The sequence below is a fragment of the Centroberyx affinis genome, unplaced genomic scaffold (assembly GCF_046629955.1).
Source record: "Centroberyx affinis isolate AG114_WGS23_722 - 3 ecotype Tasmania unplaced genomic scaffold, CSIRO-AGI_Caff_v1 ptg002810l_1, whole genome shotgun sequence".
Classification (NCBI taxonomy): domain Eukaryota; kingdom Metazoa; phylum Chordata; class Actinopteri; order Beryciformes; family Berycidae; genus Centroberyx; species Centroberyx affinis.
In genome coordinates this window covers 22,311-41,361 of record NW_027280955.1, presented here as the reverse complement: position 1 = coordinate 41,361, position 19,051 = coordinate 22,311, and the positions used below count along the sequence as shown (strand labels likewise).

The 19,051-nt window shown below is 42.7% G+C and overlaps 1 protein-coding gene across 1 annotated transcript in view; it reads right to left on the bottom strand.

Moving 5' to 3' along the window:
• Positions 1-629: 629 nt before the first annotated feature.
• scfd1 (sec1 family domain containing 1) overlaps positions 630-19,051 on the bottom strand; it is a gene marked incomplete at its 5' end in the record, with an annotated part of 40,128 nt that continues 21,706 nt past the window's right edge. The window contains 7 exons of the mRNA XM_071535996.1: positions 630-930; positions 1,639-1,707; positions 2,026-2,091; positions 7,207-7,240; positions 7,799-7,851; positions 14,365-14,418; positions 18,630-18,705. Of these exons, the coding sequence (XP_071392097.1) occupies positions 907-930; positions 1,639-1,707; positions 2,026-2,091; positions 7,207-7,240; positions 7,799-7,851; positions 14,365-14,418; positions 18,630-18,705 (376 nt within the window). The remainder of the gene's footprint in view (positions 931-1,638; positions 1,708-2,025; positions 2,092-7,206; positions 7,241-7,798; positions 7,852-14,364; positions 14,419-18,629; positions 18,706-19,051) is intronic.

Here is a 19,051-nt window from a genome sequence, read left to right as displayed (position 1 = left end):
GAATACATCAGTTGCATCATCAACATTTGCAACAGTTTCTAATTTCTATAACGTGTTATTTTCTAAAAAAAATTTAATGTCAGGTTTTTTTTTTAAACATAACTTCAAAATTCTAATCAATAAATAAATAAATAAATAAATGAATGAATAAATAAATTACAGTTGTGAATGGTTGTAACAAATTCCACTGTTCTGTAGGTCTACAGGCAAGTGGCTGAACGGAGAGGAAAGGGCCTCATGACAGACTGTTGAAACGGGCCCCAAGGGCCACGGCACGTCCTTGGTAGTAGCAGTAGGAGTAGTAGTACTAATAGTAGCAGTAGTAGTAGTAGTAGTACTAATAGTAGCAGTAGTAGGAGTAGTAGTACTAATAGTAGCAGCAGTAGGAGTAGTAGTACTAATAGTAGCAGCAGTAGGAGTAGTAGTACTAATAGTAGCAGCAGTAGGAGTAGTAGTACTAATAGTAGCAGTAGTAGTAGTAGTAGCAGTACTAATAGTAGCAGTAGTAGGAGTAGTAGAGTGATCGTCCTGTAACCAAAATGTTGAAGACTCGGTGGAAATCAGCAGCTAAAACCCAAAATGTCAAACAGAGTGAAGAGACAGCGAGGAGCGTTGAGTTAAGACTGTTAACTTTATTGATGCTTGGTGGGAGAAACGCAAATTAATATGAACACAAACAATGTTTAGTCAATTTATAGTACAGAATTATTACAAAACACATGGAATAAAGAGAGATGACCAGCTATGATCCTGTGGTCGAGAGAGAGAGAGAGAGAGAGAGAGAGAGAGAGAGAGAGAGAGAGAGAGAGAGAGAGACAGAGACAGAGACAGAGAGAGAGAGAGAGAGAGAGAGAGAGAGAGAGAGAGAGAGAGAGAGAGAGAGAGGTTCAAATGTTGGAGTCCTTGTCACTTCTGGCCGAGTTGGGAGAGCTGTGGAGAGGGAGAGGAAGAGGAAGAGGTGGTGAGATGAGGAAGAGTTGGCTGATCACAGTGAGAATACTGCAGATTTAGTTCGTTACTGTGATTATGGGGACGACAGTGATGTGTGTGTACATGTGGATTATTATTTATTTTTTTGATGAAATATTATTTTATTGCACTTTTGCATCTTTAAATATAGTTTCACTTTTCCCTGTACAGGTAGCAGCAGCTACAAAGTCTTGTTTTTTCTTGCTGTCTCCCTCTTATTATTTACAGTATTCAGATAATGAATAATTCTTACTTTGTGACTTTAGGCTCAGCTACAACCTGAAGAGAAACTTTGAGTATTTTGTGTTTGTGTTCATCTGGTTTCAAACCAAAGATCTCCAGATGAGACAACGATCCGACTTTTAAGAAATAAACATCGTTTTTAAAATTCGGGCTGATCTGTTCTTTTCCACAGATGCTCTCTGTAAGATTTCTCTGTTATTAATCAATGAAACATAAAATCACAATATACGATTATGTGCGATTGACTGCACAGCCCGAGGTACGAGACACAACACTGAAGTGATAATCCCAGTAAAGAGCGTCTGTCCATCCAATGAGAACCGACACTGAGTTACTAAGACTAAGAATAAAAACAGGAAAAAAACTAACTGGATCAATGATTACCACAACCAACAACACACACACACACACAGTGTGTCTCCTCACCTGTTTGGTGAACTGGGCGGCGTTGAAGAGTTCACTGCAGCCGTACAAAACCTTCTTCCCCTGTTTAGACTGAGAGAGAGAGAGAGAGAGAGAGAGAGAGAGAGACAGAGAGAGAGACAGAAAGAGAGAGAGAAAGAGAGACACAGAGAGCGAGAGACAGAGAGAGAGAGACAGAGAGACACAGAAAGAGAGAGAGAGAGAGAGAGAGAGAGAGAGAGAGAGAGAGAGAGAGAGAGAGAGAGAGAGAGCTATATCTGTCCTTTGCAACAGTAGCAGCATACAGTGTGTGAAGTAGTAGCAGCAGTAACAGTAGCAGTCGTATTCATAGTTATAGCAGTAGTAGCAGTAGTAGTAGCTGTATTAGTAGTAGTAGTAGTAGTAATGTACCTTGGCGTAGTCCACCAGGTTCTGGTACTCGATGTAGTTTCCTCCTCCCACCACAAACACGATGGCCTGGAACAGAACAGAGAACCTCAGGAACCTCCTGACTACCTGCAGCACCACACTGATGCATTGTGGGGATGCAAGTGCTGGACATGGCTTCTGCTGCTTTAAGACTACTGAGAACCTGCTGTATCAGTATCTCAGTATCTGTATCAGTATCTCAGTATCTGTATCTCAGTATCTGTATCTGTATCAGTATCTGTATCAGTATCTCAGTATCTGTATCTCAGTATCTGTATCAGTATCTCAGTATCTGTATCTGTGGCGCTGTCATGGCGACAGGTGGAGAGGCGTCTATCAGCTAACCCTTATCTGGGTTTTCATGTGTTTGCGTTTGTCGAGTGGCAACTACAGCGGTAATTTCTCACAAGAGCCGTGTACAACACATTAGTCAACTGGATCATTTCGGCTTATTTATTTCACATCAAGTGACAATCACGAGGAAATGGATTTCCCTACTTCTGATGTTCCTGTTTTGGACGATCGAGTCGTTACTGGCAACACCCGTGGGAACAAGTGCTCTTGGAGGCGGAATATTGCGGTACACTCTGGAGAATATAATAATATAATAACAAAGCAGCGTGGAGAGCGCCGCGATCAGCGGGACAAAGTGCCCAAGAGGAGGCGGGGGAGAAGGGGGGGAGTTAGGCAAAGACCGAAGAGACTCACTGGCACACAGGTATGTCCGCCGCTCCCCTCTAGCATGCTTGCTAATGTCCGATCTTTACGCAACAAACTGGACGAATTACAAGCAAATATAACATGCCAGGGGGCATACAAGGCCAGTCTGATCTGCCTCACAGTGACTTGGCTTGACAACACGATCGCCGACTCAGAACTCTCTCTAGATGGCTTCGGGACCCCACTCAGACTAGACCGGGACACTGTGAACAGCCAGAAGAGACACGGGGGGGCTTATGGGTGTACAGAAACAGGGCATGGAGTAAGATGGTAATATGAAGGATTCCTGCTGTACACCTGATACAGAGCTGATAGCCATGACATTTAGACCCAAGTATCTCCCCCGAGAGTTCGGTCAGCTTGCTGTAGTGCTTGTTTACATCCCACCATCTGGCAACATCACTCACACCTCAGAGGCTATAGCCACGTGTGTTCATCGTATTGAATGCGCATCTCCAGACTCCCCTTTCCTCATCCTTGGGGATTTCAACGGCTGTAGGCTGAACAAAACACTCCCGACTTAGCAACAGTATATCACATGCGCCACCAGGGGTGATAAAACAATTGACCTCTGTTATGGCAATGTTAAGAACGCATACAAAGCCAACAAAAAAATGCCCCTTAGTACTGCGGATCACAATGCTATCCATCTCATCTCTGCCTACTCCACGAAGTTACAGAGAGAGGGCGTGGTTAAGAAACTGGTGAAAGTATGGGACAATAATGCATGTGAGACATTAAAGGGCTGTTTTGACTGTACAGAGGGGGAGGTGCTAACTCAGGGGGGCAGTCTAGAGGAGGCTACTGATGTTGTCACTCACGACATCACCTTTTGCGAGGAGATGATAGTCCCCACAAAATCTGTCAAGGTATTTTCTAACAATAAGCCCTGGATCACAAAAGCTCTGAAAGTCACACTCAACGAAAAGAAAATCGCATTTATCTCAGGAAACAGAACTGAGTCCAAACTCATTCCGAACAAGTTGAACAAACAAATAAAAGAGGCCAAGAGAGTGTAGAAGGAAAAACTTGAGAAGCTCTTCCGGGAAGGCAAAGCCAGAGACGCCTGGCGAGGCGTTATAACACTGGCTGGCCTCCATAATAATCCAATCATACCCAGATCTGAGGCAAAGGACTGTGTCAGCATGGCAGAGAACTTGAACAACTTCTACTGCAGGTTTGACCAGCACAACTTCACACTGGAGAGGGAGGAGCTAATAACTGACCTGGCTACCATGTCGCTCACCACTGCAAACCTGGAACTGCAGCCTGGGGAGGTAGAACTCACCCTGAAGAGGATAAACACAAACAAAGCACCTGGGCCTGACCAGGTCTGTGGCCGCCTGCTGAAGGCCTGCTGCAGTCAACTGTCCAGTGTTTTCTGTGAGCTCTTCAACCGCTCCCTGGCAGAACACTCAATCTCTTCAATATGGAAATCCTCTATTATTTGTCCAGTACCCAAGAAAGGAGCAACCCCACCTGTGATAACGACTACCGACCCGTAGCCTTAACATCCCTGGTAATGAAAAGCTTTGAGAGGCTTGTTCTTTCCCAGTTACAGAAGGAAGTAGGCGTGCACACTGACCCTCTCCAGTTTGCATATAAACAACATAGGGGGGTTGATGATGCTGTTCTGACACTGCTGCACGGTGCTTAGACCCACCTTGAGAAGCCCAAGGCATATGTCAGAATGGTCTTTGTGGACTTCTCAAGCGCCTTTAACACAGTGCAACCCCACCTGATGGGACAAAAGCTGCTCCAAATGGACGTCAATTCACATCTGATCCTCTGGGTCCTTTCATTTCTGATAGAGACACCAAGTGGTCAGAATCAACGGTCAGCTCAGCTCTACTCGAAACATCTCCAATGGAGCCCCACAGGGCTCTGTAATTTCACCTGTGCTCTTCACTCTGTACACTGATAACTCAAGGGGCTCAGACTCAGAAATAATCTACACCAAATACTCTGATGACACAGTCATTGTGTCATGGCAGCCGCCTGGCAGCCCTCTTTCTCTCTCTCTCTCTCTCTCTCTCTGTCGGTGTGTGGTGGGCGTATAGGTTGGACGTTGGGAGGTGTGTCCGTCAACCTACCTGACTACTTATTCCCTGCTGTGCCTGCAGTCTTCGTCAGATTGTAGTTTCTAGTGTGCTGTTTGCCAGCCGCTGGACTGTTGGTTAGTGACCGGTTTAGTAAACATCTTTAAGTTTCAAGCCAAATTACTCTTGAAGTTCTTGTCATAGCTCTGATTGAGTTTCCTATTGTTCGTTCTAATTCATCGTCTCCTTGTCACAGACTGCCTCTGCTGCCGCTCTACCTGAGCCACGCCAGCCACAGCTCCTACAGCCCGACCCAATTTCGCTCTGTAACTATCTGTCAAATACACTGATGGAAAACTAAGCTCCAGTCTGGGTGTCTGTTCTTGGGTTCCCCTGCACTTGTGTCACATTGTGGATACCACTAACTCTGAAGGGCAGCTCCAAGCTGAGATGGACACATTCTCAGTGGTGTAATGGGAATTGCCTTGACCTCAATGCCTCCAAGACCAAGGAGCTGGTCATTGATTTCCGTCATGGACAGTCCACCATCCCTACACTGGAGGTCAATGGCCAGGCCATAGAGAGAGAGAATGGAGGCATACAAATACCTCGGCACCACAATTGACCACAAACTCACCGTCAAACCTAACAGTGAAATCATCTTCTCCAAATGTCAGCAACGCCTCTTCTTTCTGAGGAAACTTTCTTTCAGGTCCACCGATCAGTGCTACTGGCTTTCTACAGGTGCTTCATTGAATCCATCATCACCTTCAACATAACAGCCTGGTTTGGTGCTTTGAGTAACATCCACTGTAATCCTCTCAACAAAATCATCAGAATGAGCAGCAAAATCATTGGACTGCACCAAGAACCACTAAGCAGCATCTACAGCAGACGGTCTAAAATGAAAGGACTACAAATAACCTCGGATATCACACACACTACACACCCAACACAGCCACCGACCCTCGGGGCGCAGATACAGGTCACTCCCATTCAAGACCAGCGGGTCATGTCAAGCTTTGTGCCTACTTCCATTAGACTCATTAATGCCTGAGCTAGCTTGGGTGCTTGATCTTATTTATTACTATTTATCTATGGACATTGTTAAGCACACTTAACCCTATGGTGGACATCTTAACTGTTTTAAGCTGCACTTATATGTTGTCTACTCTGTGTTTGTCGTTTGTCTGAATATGTGTTGTGTATGCAATGACGCTTTTACATAAATGAAGTTCCTAACGGATAAATAAAGTTATTTTGAATTTGGTCTCAGTATCTGTATCAGTATCTCAGTATCTGTATCTCAGTATCAGTATCAGATTATCTGTATCTCAGTATCAGTATCTGTATCTCAGTATCTGTATCAGTATCTCAGTATCTCAGTGTATCAGAATCTGAGTATCAGTATCTGAGTATCAGTATCTGTATCTCAGTATCAGTATCTCAGTATCTCAGTGTATCAGTATCTCAGTATCAGTATCTGAGTATCAGTATCTGTATCTCAGTATCAGTATCTCAGTATCTGTATCTCAGTATCTGTATCTCAGTATCAGTATCTGAGTATCTGTATCTCAGTATCAGTATCTCAGTATCTGTATCTGAGTATCTGTATCTCAGTATCAGTATCTCAGTATCTGTATCTCAGTATCAGTATCTGTATCTCAGTATCAGTATCTGTATCTCAGTATTAGTATCAGTATCTGTATCTCAGTATCTGTATCTCAGTATCAGTATCTGTATCTCAGTATCAGTATCTGTATCTCAGTATCAGTATCTCAGTATCAGTATCTCAGTATCAGTATCTGTATCTCAGTATCAGTATCTGTATCTCAGTATCAGTATCTCAGTATCAGTATCTGTATCTCAGTATCAGTATCAGTATCTGTATCTCAGTATCAGTATCTGTATCTGTATCTCAGTATCTGTATCTCAGTATCTGTATCTCAGTATCAGTATCTCAGTATCTGTATCTCTAATCTTCTGACAAAAGTTGAAATATTTTTAATTTGTCTTCCTCCTGTCCAGTGAAAACAAGGCAGAGAAGTTTCTGGAAACACGGACAGCAGTTCAGTCCTGAACAGTCTGCAGGTTTTCATTTCACACAAACATTCAGCAGCTCATTCCACTGATTAACACTCATCACTCCTCCATATTGATCCAGATTGATCCAGAGAGGAGGAACTACAGCTGCAACTGACTGACAGGAATGAGACCTGTCGGGTCAAAACTAAACCGCTTCAGTCTGGTTCAGGCATGACTTCTCTTCTGGACTCACTTCCATTTCTTCATGCATTTATTTTTGTAACTTTGTGCAGGGAAGGTTGACCAAATCCAATCAATCAATCAATCAATCAATCAATCAATCAGAACAAACACAAAGGTCCTGAAAAATTCTTCTCACCTCCTGAAATGGGTTCTTGTTCCTGGGAATGGAGCTGTGGAAGGAGAAGAGGAGAGGAAGATGAGAAGAAGAGGAGGAAGAGAAGGAGGAGGAAGAGGAGGAGAAGAAAAGGAGAAGAGGAGACGAGAAGAGGAGAAGAACAGGATTAGGTTTCCTGACAGTCAACATGGATCAACAGCTCACTAACGCTGCGATCACATGATTTGTAAAACATCCAGTTATCAAATGTATTGATCAGGCATGGTTATTGATTACAACATAAACTGAAACTTTGACTTTTTCACTGCAACTTTGACTCACAAATCAACGGTTTCATCAAAAAACCTTCAGAACTCTACTACACTTCATTACATCCAATTGCTGATCTTTGGTGCCAGGTGATGATGTCACCTTCTACAACAGGAGGTGACATCACCTGCCACCAAAGATCAGCCAATAGCAGATGGCGATTTCAATAGCATGCTTTTTACAATTAGACGTCAAGCTTTACACAGGTTTGTGGTTTAGTTTAACTATTTCTAGAATCTGCATGTATGTGAAGCATCTTTGACCAATCAGAAGACTGATATGTTGGAGATGTTTGGTGTTGCACCTCTCACTGCCACGCAGCATCTTGGGGTCGAAGTACCGATAGTCGTCCGTCTCCTGGAAGATAAAGAGACAGATTATCAGTCAGTCGGTCAGACTTCACTAAGGGCAATTTGCATATTTTTTAGTTGTTTTAATTTTAATTTCACATGTATCTAACCAGGTAAGTCCCATTGAAATTAATGAAGGGATGGTGGTGGTGGAGAACAATTCATTCATTCAACCTTTATTTCTCGAAGAAATCATTGAGGGTGGCCCTCATTTACAATGATGTCGAGATTACAAGATAAAACAAAACAAAGCCAAACAAAACAACAAAAAGGACCTGAAGAAAAGAATAAACCGTTAAAAACAAGTGCATCAGATACAGGAGGGTTTGTGATCTTGTTTCTGAAAAGACCCAAGGTTTTGAGAGTATTAATCTTTAGGATGTGTTGTGGATCGTTCCATGTATTTGGAGCACAGAAGCTAAAAGCTCTTTCCGAGTTCAGAATCAACTCGAGGAACTTGGAGCGTGAGCCGGTCGTTTGAGCAGGTTTGGAGTCCAAGGTTCCAGTCTAACAGACATGATATAAGGAGGTGATTTTCCAATACGGGCTTTATAGATTAATAAATTCCAACGCTTATCAAGTCTCTCAGACAGGGATGACCACCCAACCTTTTCATACAGGATGCAATGATGAGTATCGCAGCTATCACCAGTGATCAATCTGAGGGGGGAGTGATCCATATCTATATATATATATATATATACACACATATATAAATATATATATATATATATATATTTATACACAGTATATATATATATATATATATAGGATCTAATGGCCTAAGGGTGGAGGCAGCAGCGTATAAATCACATCCCCATAATCCACAACAGACAGAAAAACCGCTTCAACAACCTTCTTCCTGCTAAGCATAGGAAAGCTAGTTCTGAATCTGGACAAGAAGCACATTTTTTGCGGCAGTTTACTGACAAGATTGCTTATATGGTATTTAAATGTAATTTTTTCATCTAACCAAATGCCAAGATATGTATATTCTGTAACTCAATTAATACTGGATCCGTTTAAAGTGGAGATATGCAGGTTACTGAAGTCAATGTGTTTGGCTCTAGAGAACAGCATGGATTTAGTTTTATGTGCATTCAGCACCAGTTTCAGACTAAGTGCACCTTGCAATAGCCTGGTAAGACCGTCCTGATCACGTGACCTCACATTCTGTTTCACTCCACGAATCAGTCTGGACTTCTAGCCGCCCACATCGATTTCCTGAAATGACAATGTAACAGGGCCAATCAGGGACTGCATCGTAGTTGATGACGTGAAATACAGGCCGCCGCTGGCAAAGCAGTAATGGCGTTTCCCGAAGCAACGAGTGGTAACGTTAACGTTAGTAGAGTAAACACAGCATAAGTGCAGTTATTGCAGAAATAGACTCAATAACAATTAAACAAGAACAAGAGTATGCACTAGCGGAGTTTCTTTCGACATGTTTTGTTACGCTGATTGGCTGAAGGAGTTTGACTGTCAAGGCAAGTACTCCCGCCCACTGAAATCGATGTGGGCGGCTAGAAGTCCAGATTGAGTCCAGACCGTGGAACGAAACAGAATGTGAGGTCACATGATCAGGATGGTCTTACCAGGCTAACCTTGCAGTGCACTGAAGGAGTGCTGCAGGGTTTCAACAGCTAGTTGTACGGAATCAGCAAAACAATACAGAATTGTGTCATCTGCATAAAGATGAACATGACAGTCTGTTAAGGATGAAATAACATCATTCATGTAATTTGTGAACAGGACTGGACCCAGTATTGATCCTTGAGGAACACCTTTTGTGATAGGTAAAATCTCAGTATGTACATTCCCCAGATTCACAGACAGATATCTATCAGAGAGGTGGTTCTGAAACCATTTACAAGTATTAAATCAAAACCAACATTATGTAATCTCTGTAAAAGCAGGGCGTGATCGACTGTCAAATGCTTTTGACAAATCAGAAAAGACAGCAGCACAGTGTTTTCTTTTGTCAACAACAGGTACGTCATTTAAAAGTGAAGTAATAGCAGAGATGGTACTGTGCTTGGCTCTGAAGCCAGACTGATGAGAGGAAAGCTTTGAGTTGATTATTCACCAGAGATTCCAGGATTTTTGCAGGACACGACAGTTTGGAGGTCGGTCGATAGTTATTGAGATCACTTCTATCACCTCCTTTATGCAATGGAATTACATTGCAAAAAGGGAATTACACACACACACACACACACACACACACACCACGCTGGCACACAAAGCATACAATGCATACACACAGATACACACCAAGCACACATACAAACACACACAAAGCATGTGCAAACATGCACACAGCACACTTGCACACACACACACACACACACACACACCTGTGCATGAGGACAATCTGATAGGGAGAGAATGTGTTCTTCTCTTTCTTTCATCTTCATCCCATTCCTGTCTTTCTCTCACCGCCTTCCTCCTCCTCACTCCTTTTCTTCACTGCATCTCTCTCTACATTTCTCTCCCTCTCTCTCATCCTTCTGAGTCTCTCTCTCTGTCTCTCTACCCCTCCCCTCCCTCCCCTCCCTCCCCTCCCCTCCCCACCTCAAGTTTTACAACAACAGGATCTTTGTTCGTCGTCTGTAACTCCAGACGCTGAGAAACACAGCAGCACTGTACCTCCTGTACAGTGCTGGAGAGACAGTGTGTGTGTGTAAGAGTGTGAGTGTGTGTGTGTGTGTGTGTGTGTGAGTGAGAGAGTGTGTGTTCCTTGCTGTCAGTATGTGTGAAGGGGAATGCATCTGCATACTTGTGAACACAATATTGTGTGTGTGTGTGTGTGTGTAATGCATAACAGTCTGTGCATTGAAACATTTGCACTGTGTAAAACTCTATGTCTATGGGATCACATGCAGATCACCATGTGTGTGTATGTGTGTGTGTGGCTGGTAATACAATCTGCACTGTACCCTCCACATAACTCCACAGAGTTAATATGAAGTTAATATGATTTCCTAAACCACAAAGATACTGTCCGTGTGTGTGTGTGTGTGTGTGTGTGTTGGAGCTGACAGTCATGGCTGAGCTGACAGACTCACTGTGAAAGCAGAACATATATAAACATATATAACATATACATATATATATAACAACATATATAAAGTCACTCAAAGATCACAAAAAACAACATAACTCATAAAATCAGCCTCTACGCCGATGACATACTATTATTTCTGCAGCACCTATCCAAATCAATCCATGAAGTTATTAAAACCATCAGCTCATATTCCACCATATCTGATTACTCTATAAAATGGAACAAATCAACCATCCTACCAGTATATGGGGGTGGCTGGAATGCTGCATCTGAAAATTTCCCTCTCACCACAGGCAACATCACATACCTTGGTATAAATATCTCTCCCAGGCTGTCAGAGTTATTCCACCTCAATTTCACCCCACTTCTAAAAACAATAGAGGACAACTTGAACCGTTGGACAACATTACCATTATCCATCATTGGGCGCATCGCCACAATAAAAATGACCATACTACCAAAAATCACCTACCTGTTCACAATGATCCCAATACAACCTACCTAATACAACCAAATGGTTCAGCAGATTAGACACTCTTATAACAAAATTCTATTGGAAGAACAAGACACTGACAACTCTACAGAAACCCAAAGCTCAAGGACTAGAAGCTCCAAATTTTCAGCACTACTACCTAGCCAACCAACTGCAATATCTGAGTAAATGGATCCACACCACCCACTATCACCACCCATGGACAGACATAGAGCAAACTGAAGAAATATCAATCAAAGACATAACATAAAAAAACATAACGGCTTCAAAAAGATTGCAATTGCTACAACTCCGACAGCCTACTGGAAAGTCAACAAAATCACAAATCACACTATGACACTGAGCTCATGGGCACAACCCAGACTTCCTGATAAACAAATCACTGATAGTAGGCACCAAATGGAAAGAAAAGCGTATTACACACCTGCACCACCTCTTTGAAAATGTTACAACCCCGGCTCAAGGGCAATAACATCGAGGAGTCAAACACATGTAAGTTGTAGAAATGATAATTAAGTTTATTGTAACATATACATATATAAATGAAACAGGAGAGGATGGTGGAGGCTGGAGACCCTGCTGCTGTGGTGTCGGCCAATCTCAGAACCCATCGTCTATCGGTCTGATGATGATTAGACTCTGGGGGTGATGGCCAATATTTCAGGGTTTCTGGTGTAGCAAGCGGACATCCGGGCCAAGACTTCCTCTTCCGTGCGCCGGTCATTGTATACAGTCCGATTAGCAACTTTAGGCGCGAGAATGGAGTTGGAGTTGAGAGACGACGTCTACATTGATACTTTTTGTAGGTGTTTTAGGTCCAGATGACATTTCGGCTAATCTCTATAAACAGATATCTGCATATGAGGCTGCGCTGAGGCTCATATGGGGTAAAAAGCTCAGCAATGTCACCAGGTGCTAGCCCAACACGAGCCTTAAAGGTGATCAATAAAATCTTAAAATCAGTCCTAAACTGAACGGGAAGCCCATGGAGGGAATCCAAGATGGGAGTGATGTGTTCTCTCTTCTTGGTGTGTGGAGTCTGGCTGCAGCATTTTGGAGTCGCTGTAATCTATCAAGAATCTGCAGGCTCAGACACGTGGACAGGGGGTTACAGTCGTCAAGACGACGGGTGATGAACGCATGAATAACAGTTTCAGGATTCTTAAATGATGAAAATGAGCTAATTTTAGAAAGCCTCCTGAGTTATAGAAAGCAGGACTGCACAACTGTCTTAACATGTTTATCTAAACTGAGATTGTTGTCAAAGATGACACCTAGAGTTCTGCAGTTTGGGGTGACCTTCAGGGACCGTGAGCCAAGATGCTTTGTAATTTGATCTCTAGCAGCAGCAGGACCAATAAGAATAACTTCAGATTTGTCTGCGTTCAATTGCAGGAAACTATATGACATCCAGTTTTGAAGGTCTAAAAGTCAGTCATGGAGTGTATCTAACTGCTTTATGTTATTTGGGTTAAAAGATAGGTACAACTGTGTGTCATCCGCATAACAATGGAAACTTATATTGGTCTAAAAGAACTAGAATTGAGGATTTCCCTGCATCAGAGGCTAAAAGCAGATCATTCATCACTTGGAGGACAGTCTCAGTACTGTGGAGAGCTCTAAAACCGGATTGAAACTTCTCAGAGACCATTTCCATTCATAAAAGTAGTCACCTGGTCGGCAGCTATTTTTTTCCAGAATCTTGGATAAAAAAGTGAGTTTGGAAATTGGTCTGTAGTTGTTCAGGGAGTTAGGGTCTAGAGAAGGGCTCTTAAGAAGTGGTTGAACAATTACATGTTTAAAGTAGGTGGGGACAGTGCCGGTCGTTAAGGAGCTATTGATGATTGCTAAGATGTAAGACAAACAGATTCAAATACTTCCTTGAGCAATCTTGTAGGTAATATGTCTAGAGCACAGTGGAGACTGTATGGAAAGAGACTAAGGAGGCGTCAAACTTCAGTGGAACTATTTAATCCAAGGGTGGATGAGTAATCTGCATTCTAATATCTGACACTTTGTTAACAAAACAGCTTAAGAATTCCTCACAATTATGAGTTGAGGACTCTAGAGGAGCATCTGTAGTGTGACTGATAACACTGGAAAGAACTGTAGAACCATGACGATTCTCTTTAATGAGACCAGAGAAAAAGTGCCTCTGGCATTCTTAACCTCTGCATTGAAGTTTGTCATTAAGTCTTTGAGTGTATTAAGGTGAATAGTGAGTTTAGAGGTTTTCCATCTACGTTCGGCCTTTCGACAGTCACTTTTTAAGGCACGGATGGTCTCAGTTTTCCAAGGCAAGGAGGGTCTGTTAGCCCTTTTTAGCTTAAATGGTGCAATTTGGTCCAGAATAGAAGATCAGGTATTATTAAAATTATTTAACATTTCATCTACATTCACTGAAGGGCACAGCTCTACTGCAGAGGAGGTGAAGACCTGGAGAACTTGACAGCAGAGCTAGCGGTGAAAATGCGAGCGCGTCCAAGGGTGCAATTACTATCAGTGTGGTTAAGGATGACAGCGTCAAACATGATGCATTTGTGGTCAGTGACATAAACATCTAACATTATCCACAGGCAGACCATGGGACAGGACCAGATCAAGAGTGTGGCCTTTTATATGCATAGGTCCAGGAACTAGGTTCAAAGATTCAATAATATTTATAAACGCAATGGCTAAGGAATTGTCTGGACACCTCAGCCTCAGCACACCAGGATCCTATAGTAGATCCTACAGTAGATCCTACAGTAGATCCTACAGTAGATACAGGAGATATGAGTTTATATCAGTAGATGATGATGATATGAGCAGCGGTTCAGGACTGAGCCTGAAAGTCTGCACCCACCCCACAATACACAATACACACAGATATATCTACACATACACATACAACTAAACACACAAGCGCACACACACGGCCACACACACACAGCCACACAGCCACACACACACACACTTACTGGGTGTGACTTCATTTCCATCAGGTTGTCAAGGATCCGTGTGACTGGAAGGTTCTGGAGGACAGAAGAAATATTTCTACATTAAAATCCTGTGAATCCCAACAGCACATCATTGGTTCCTAAGTCAGTTTGAGAGCCAATGAGCTGTCAGCTTGACGATGACATCAGTAGAGTCAGTTTAATAAGACTGGATATACATTCCCCATTTAGAACATACAGGTTTAAAGTTTAATCTGTGGCATTTTCCTGTAAACAAGGATCGGCAATATTCTCATTTGTTTATGTTATTATTATTTAACAACAATATTCAATAGTGAGTTTCTTTCACATCCATCACAGAACAGATTGTGTGTCTCTGCATCAGCAGCAGAAACTGGATCAACGTAAACTGACAAACTGTGGATCCATTCACAGTGAGAAGAGGAATCAGGAATCTGACTTTACTTTGTTTCTGCACTTTATTTTCTCATTTCTAATGTTTCCAGTGAAAAGAATTTAGTCTGAACTCTGTCCTCTCTCCTTTTAGAATCACATGGAAAAGATCACAGCTGACAACGTTCTCTGTTCTAAAGAGGAACTCAAGAACTTTTACTCTGACAACATTTTAAATGATGCTTAATTTTACTTACTTTTTACTTTAACACTAGTACTTTTACTTCTACTTAAGTAAAATATTAGCAAAGTCACAGTACTTCTACTGGAGTAGGATACTCTAGTATTCTTGTCCATTTCACATTTCTCTTCAATCCAAGCTGCTAGCGGAAGCATTTGGCTAGCTAGTAGAAGGCTGTTAAGACAATGAGATTGTCTGATTTAGGTTTTGCATGTTGTTTGTTAGACTTCTTCACTGTAAGTGGGTTTAATCCTTTGTTGAGGATGTAATGTTAGCATGTTGACAGTAACGTTTGTTATTAACTTGCAGTATTGAGCTATTATTGGTGGTTTTATTATATTTTTCACTGTTGTATTTTCAGGCAGCTCTTCAAAACTTGAACGTGTCAACTGTTGTTTTGTAGTAAGCTAGGCGGCTCATTAGAAGAAGTTTTAATCTACAGGAATCTGTATTTTGTTTGGGTTTCGTGCTAAAATTTGATGAACATTATTTTTCAAACATTGGAGATCTCACTGTGGAAGAAAACTCTAAATATTCCCACTAATGGAGCGGAGCGTCGGCCCAGACAAACACCCTGCTGTAATGTTCTGGCAGCTGATCAATGCATCAGTCTGGTTTTCAGCTGCTCTGTTCAGCTCCTGTATCGGTAAAACAGACACTACCAGCTCCCTGTGTGTGTGTGTGTGTGTGTGTGTGTGTGTGTGTGTGTGTGTGTGTGTGAGTGTTTGTCAGGCATGCCAAATGATTATAAATCACTTTGGAAGAAATGTTCACGCCAGTTTCACCCTGAAACTCCCCATCATCATCATCATCGTTGTCACCATCATCATCGCTTTCCAGGAAATAACAGTCCTTCACATTAGGTATGCTTGATTTAACCCCCTGCTGGAGACAGATGGGCCGGGCGATGGACGTGCCAGTGTCGGTGTTTTGGTAGTAAAGCAGGTTAAATAACAGAGTTTAGAGAGGGAAGCCAGGCTCACAGACCGGCCAATAAGCTGCTGTCGCCAGGTAAAGAAATACAACACAGGCCTGAGGAATGTTTGGAGAGTGGTTGCCAGCGGTTACAAAGGAATACGCCGCCATGTTGGAGTAGTGACAACAAAAGGAAAGACATTAACTGAATAAAGAAATTACTAATTTCTAAAACAAATGTTTACATTTTACTGTAGAAGGAAGGAAAGGACCAGGGAGGAAGAGGTGACAACGTTACAATCTCTCTCTTTGTTGTCGCTCCTCCAACATGGCCGCCGGTTCCTGGTAACCACCGGCCGACCATGACAGGCTTCTGCTCCAATCAGAGGGCAGTGAGGTTTGGCGATTGCACAAATACATCAGCGAATTCCCTTGCTGATTTTTTTGCAGATTTAAATGCAGCCGTCTAAAGCTGGAGATACACTACACAACTATCACCCCGATGTTAGGCAGGATTCACAACCGGGCCGAGTCTGTCCTGGTCTGCAGATTTTGGGGCAGTCGGAGTGGACAGTTGGCACAGAAAATCGGTAAGTGTATGAGGGGAACAGACTCTAATCATTAAGTGTATGAGGGGAACAGACTCTAATCAATAAGTGTATGAGGGGAACAGACTCTAATCATTAAGTGTATGAGGGGAACAGACTCTAATCAATAAGTGTATGAGGGGAACAGACTCTAATCATTAAGTGTATGAGGGGAACAGACTCTAATCATTAAGTGTATGAGGGGAACAGACTCTAATCAATAAGTGTATGAGGGGAACAGACTCTAATCATTAAGTGTATGAGGGGAACAGACTCTAATCAATAAGTGTATGAGGGGAACAGACTCTAATCAATAAGTGTGTGAGGGGAACAGACTCTAATCAATAAGTGTATGAGGGGAACAGACTAATCAATAAGTGTATGAGGGGAACAGACTAATCAATAAGTGTATGAGGGGAACAGACTCTAATCTCTTGCCTCCTCTCTATATGAAGCGTGTGTTTGTCCACCAGCAGAATCTGGATGTGATCTGGAGTCTAAAAGTTAGCGGACTCCTCAACAGCCAATGAAAAACTTTGAAGCTTTGCCATAATGAGCCAATCCGGTGTTCAGCCCACAAGGAGCAAGCAGCTAAAACTAATTATTATTTATTAGCCTCCATGTCCGGTTGGTAGTCCTGACCGGACAATGTAAATGCGCGGTCCGGTTTTGCAACATAATCATCTGTCACCATAGCAACAACGCCTACAAACGTTCTCAGCTCCCACTTCACCGCTTTGGCTCCATTATGTAGCAACAGGTATTTGATTATTTGCTGTTCACCTGCAGTCTGAGGTCCAGACCGCGGTCTGGGGTCCAGAGTGCGGTCTGAGGTCCAGAGTGCGGTCTGGGGTCCAGACCTCTGCGGTCCAGACTGCAGTGAATTTCTTGGTCATTCTGCTTCTCTCTCCTGTCTGCTCTCCAGGCCTTGATGGAGCTGAAAGACGCTCAGCTCTGTACAGTTTACTTCAGGCTGCAGTCCCAGAATGGGCTTTTTTAATTTTTGTTTTCTTACTATTTTATTTTCTGTTTTATAAAGGAGAAAAGGAAAATCAAGTCCTTTGTAAATATTGTATCTGCTGTTTCTCACCAGGAAAACGGATACTGTCTTGTATATTGCCGTTTTCCATTTTTGGATTTTGGATTTTGGGATGAAAATTAAATTATCATTCGTTTTTCATTTTTTATTTTCTGTTCCTGAAAAGAAAACAGAATGACCAAAAAATACACGGACTGTTTTGCCCTCTGTTTCGTCCTTTATTCCATGCAGATTGAAAGAAGCTCTAGTACCCATAAAAATGTATAATGTGAATTTATATCTATGCTGTTCCCCGTGTTTGCTTTGCTGCCGGCGTCTCGCAGCGTACCGCGAGAGCTCGAGTTTCATGTGAGTTCAGTTTGGTTCAGTTTGGTTCAGTTTGGTTCAGCTGTGTGTGATCCTCATCTGGCGTAGTCGTTAAGTGTGTGATCCCCAGTTTTTCTGTCGTCATAAAAAATCTGCTGAAACCAGTTGGTTAGTGTATACGCCCAGTCTTTTCATAATCTGTTAGGATTTTGAAAGTTGTGTGATGGATCCCTGTCCTAAATCCTAAAATCCTAAAAAGTTGTGTGGTGGATCCCCAGCATGAAGGGAATCTGAAGGGAATCTCCTGAACAGCAGCAGACTCATCAACATTAGATCTTTTCCTCTCCTGTCCCTTTGGTTTCTTTTGGTATAAAGCAGCACAGACCGCCTTACTGACCTCATCACCTCACAGGATTTCTGGGTAATGAAGTTCAAATTCTTCAAAACACTTACCTCTTGCTGCCATTTGGAGCAGCTAACGTTTGAAGTTGTCTAGTGCAGCTTTAAATTACAGTAGCTTTATCTTTTTGATTTAAAACGAAGCCTAGTGCAAGACAGAAACAGAGAAGCAGCAGGCAGGGACAGAAACGAGGCGCAATTTGATTTAAAATCTATTTAGAGCCACAGCGTTCCTCATGTTCCTCATGTAAAAGCTGTTTCAATTCATCAGTCATCACCCTGCCTGCCTGCCTGCCTGCCTGCCTGCCTGCCTGTCTGTCTGTCTGTCTGTCTGTCTGTCTGTCTGTCTGTCTGTCTGTCTGTCTGTAGGCTGTTCTGTTGTATTCCCAGCAGTTTGGTCACTCACATGTTGTTTGAGCACCAGGTTCTTCACTCCCTCCATGACAAACTGGGAGCCGGTGTTCATCACTCTGGAAAACAGACTGGAGGAGAGGAGGGAGAGAGGGAGGGAGGGAGGAAAAGAGGGAAGGAGAGAGGGAGGGAGGGAGGGAGACAGGGAAAGAGGGAGAGAGAGGGAGAGAACAAAGGGAGGAGAAAAACGGAGAGATATTAGGCAGGGAAAGAGGAAGAGAAGATGGTGATTAAAGAGAGTAAGGTAGAGAGGAGGAGAACAGGGTTATGATGGTAGTCTGAACAAACACTCTGCTCACAGCCCTTTAACAAATGAATAAAAATACTACTGCTACTCCTACTGCTACTCCTACTGCTACTCCTACTGCTACTCCTACTCCTACTGCTACTCCTACTGCTGCTACTACTGCTGCTACT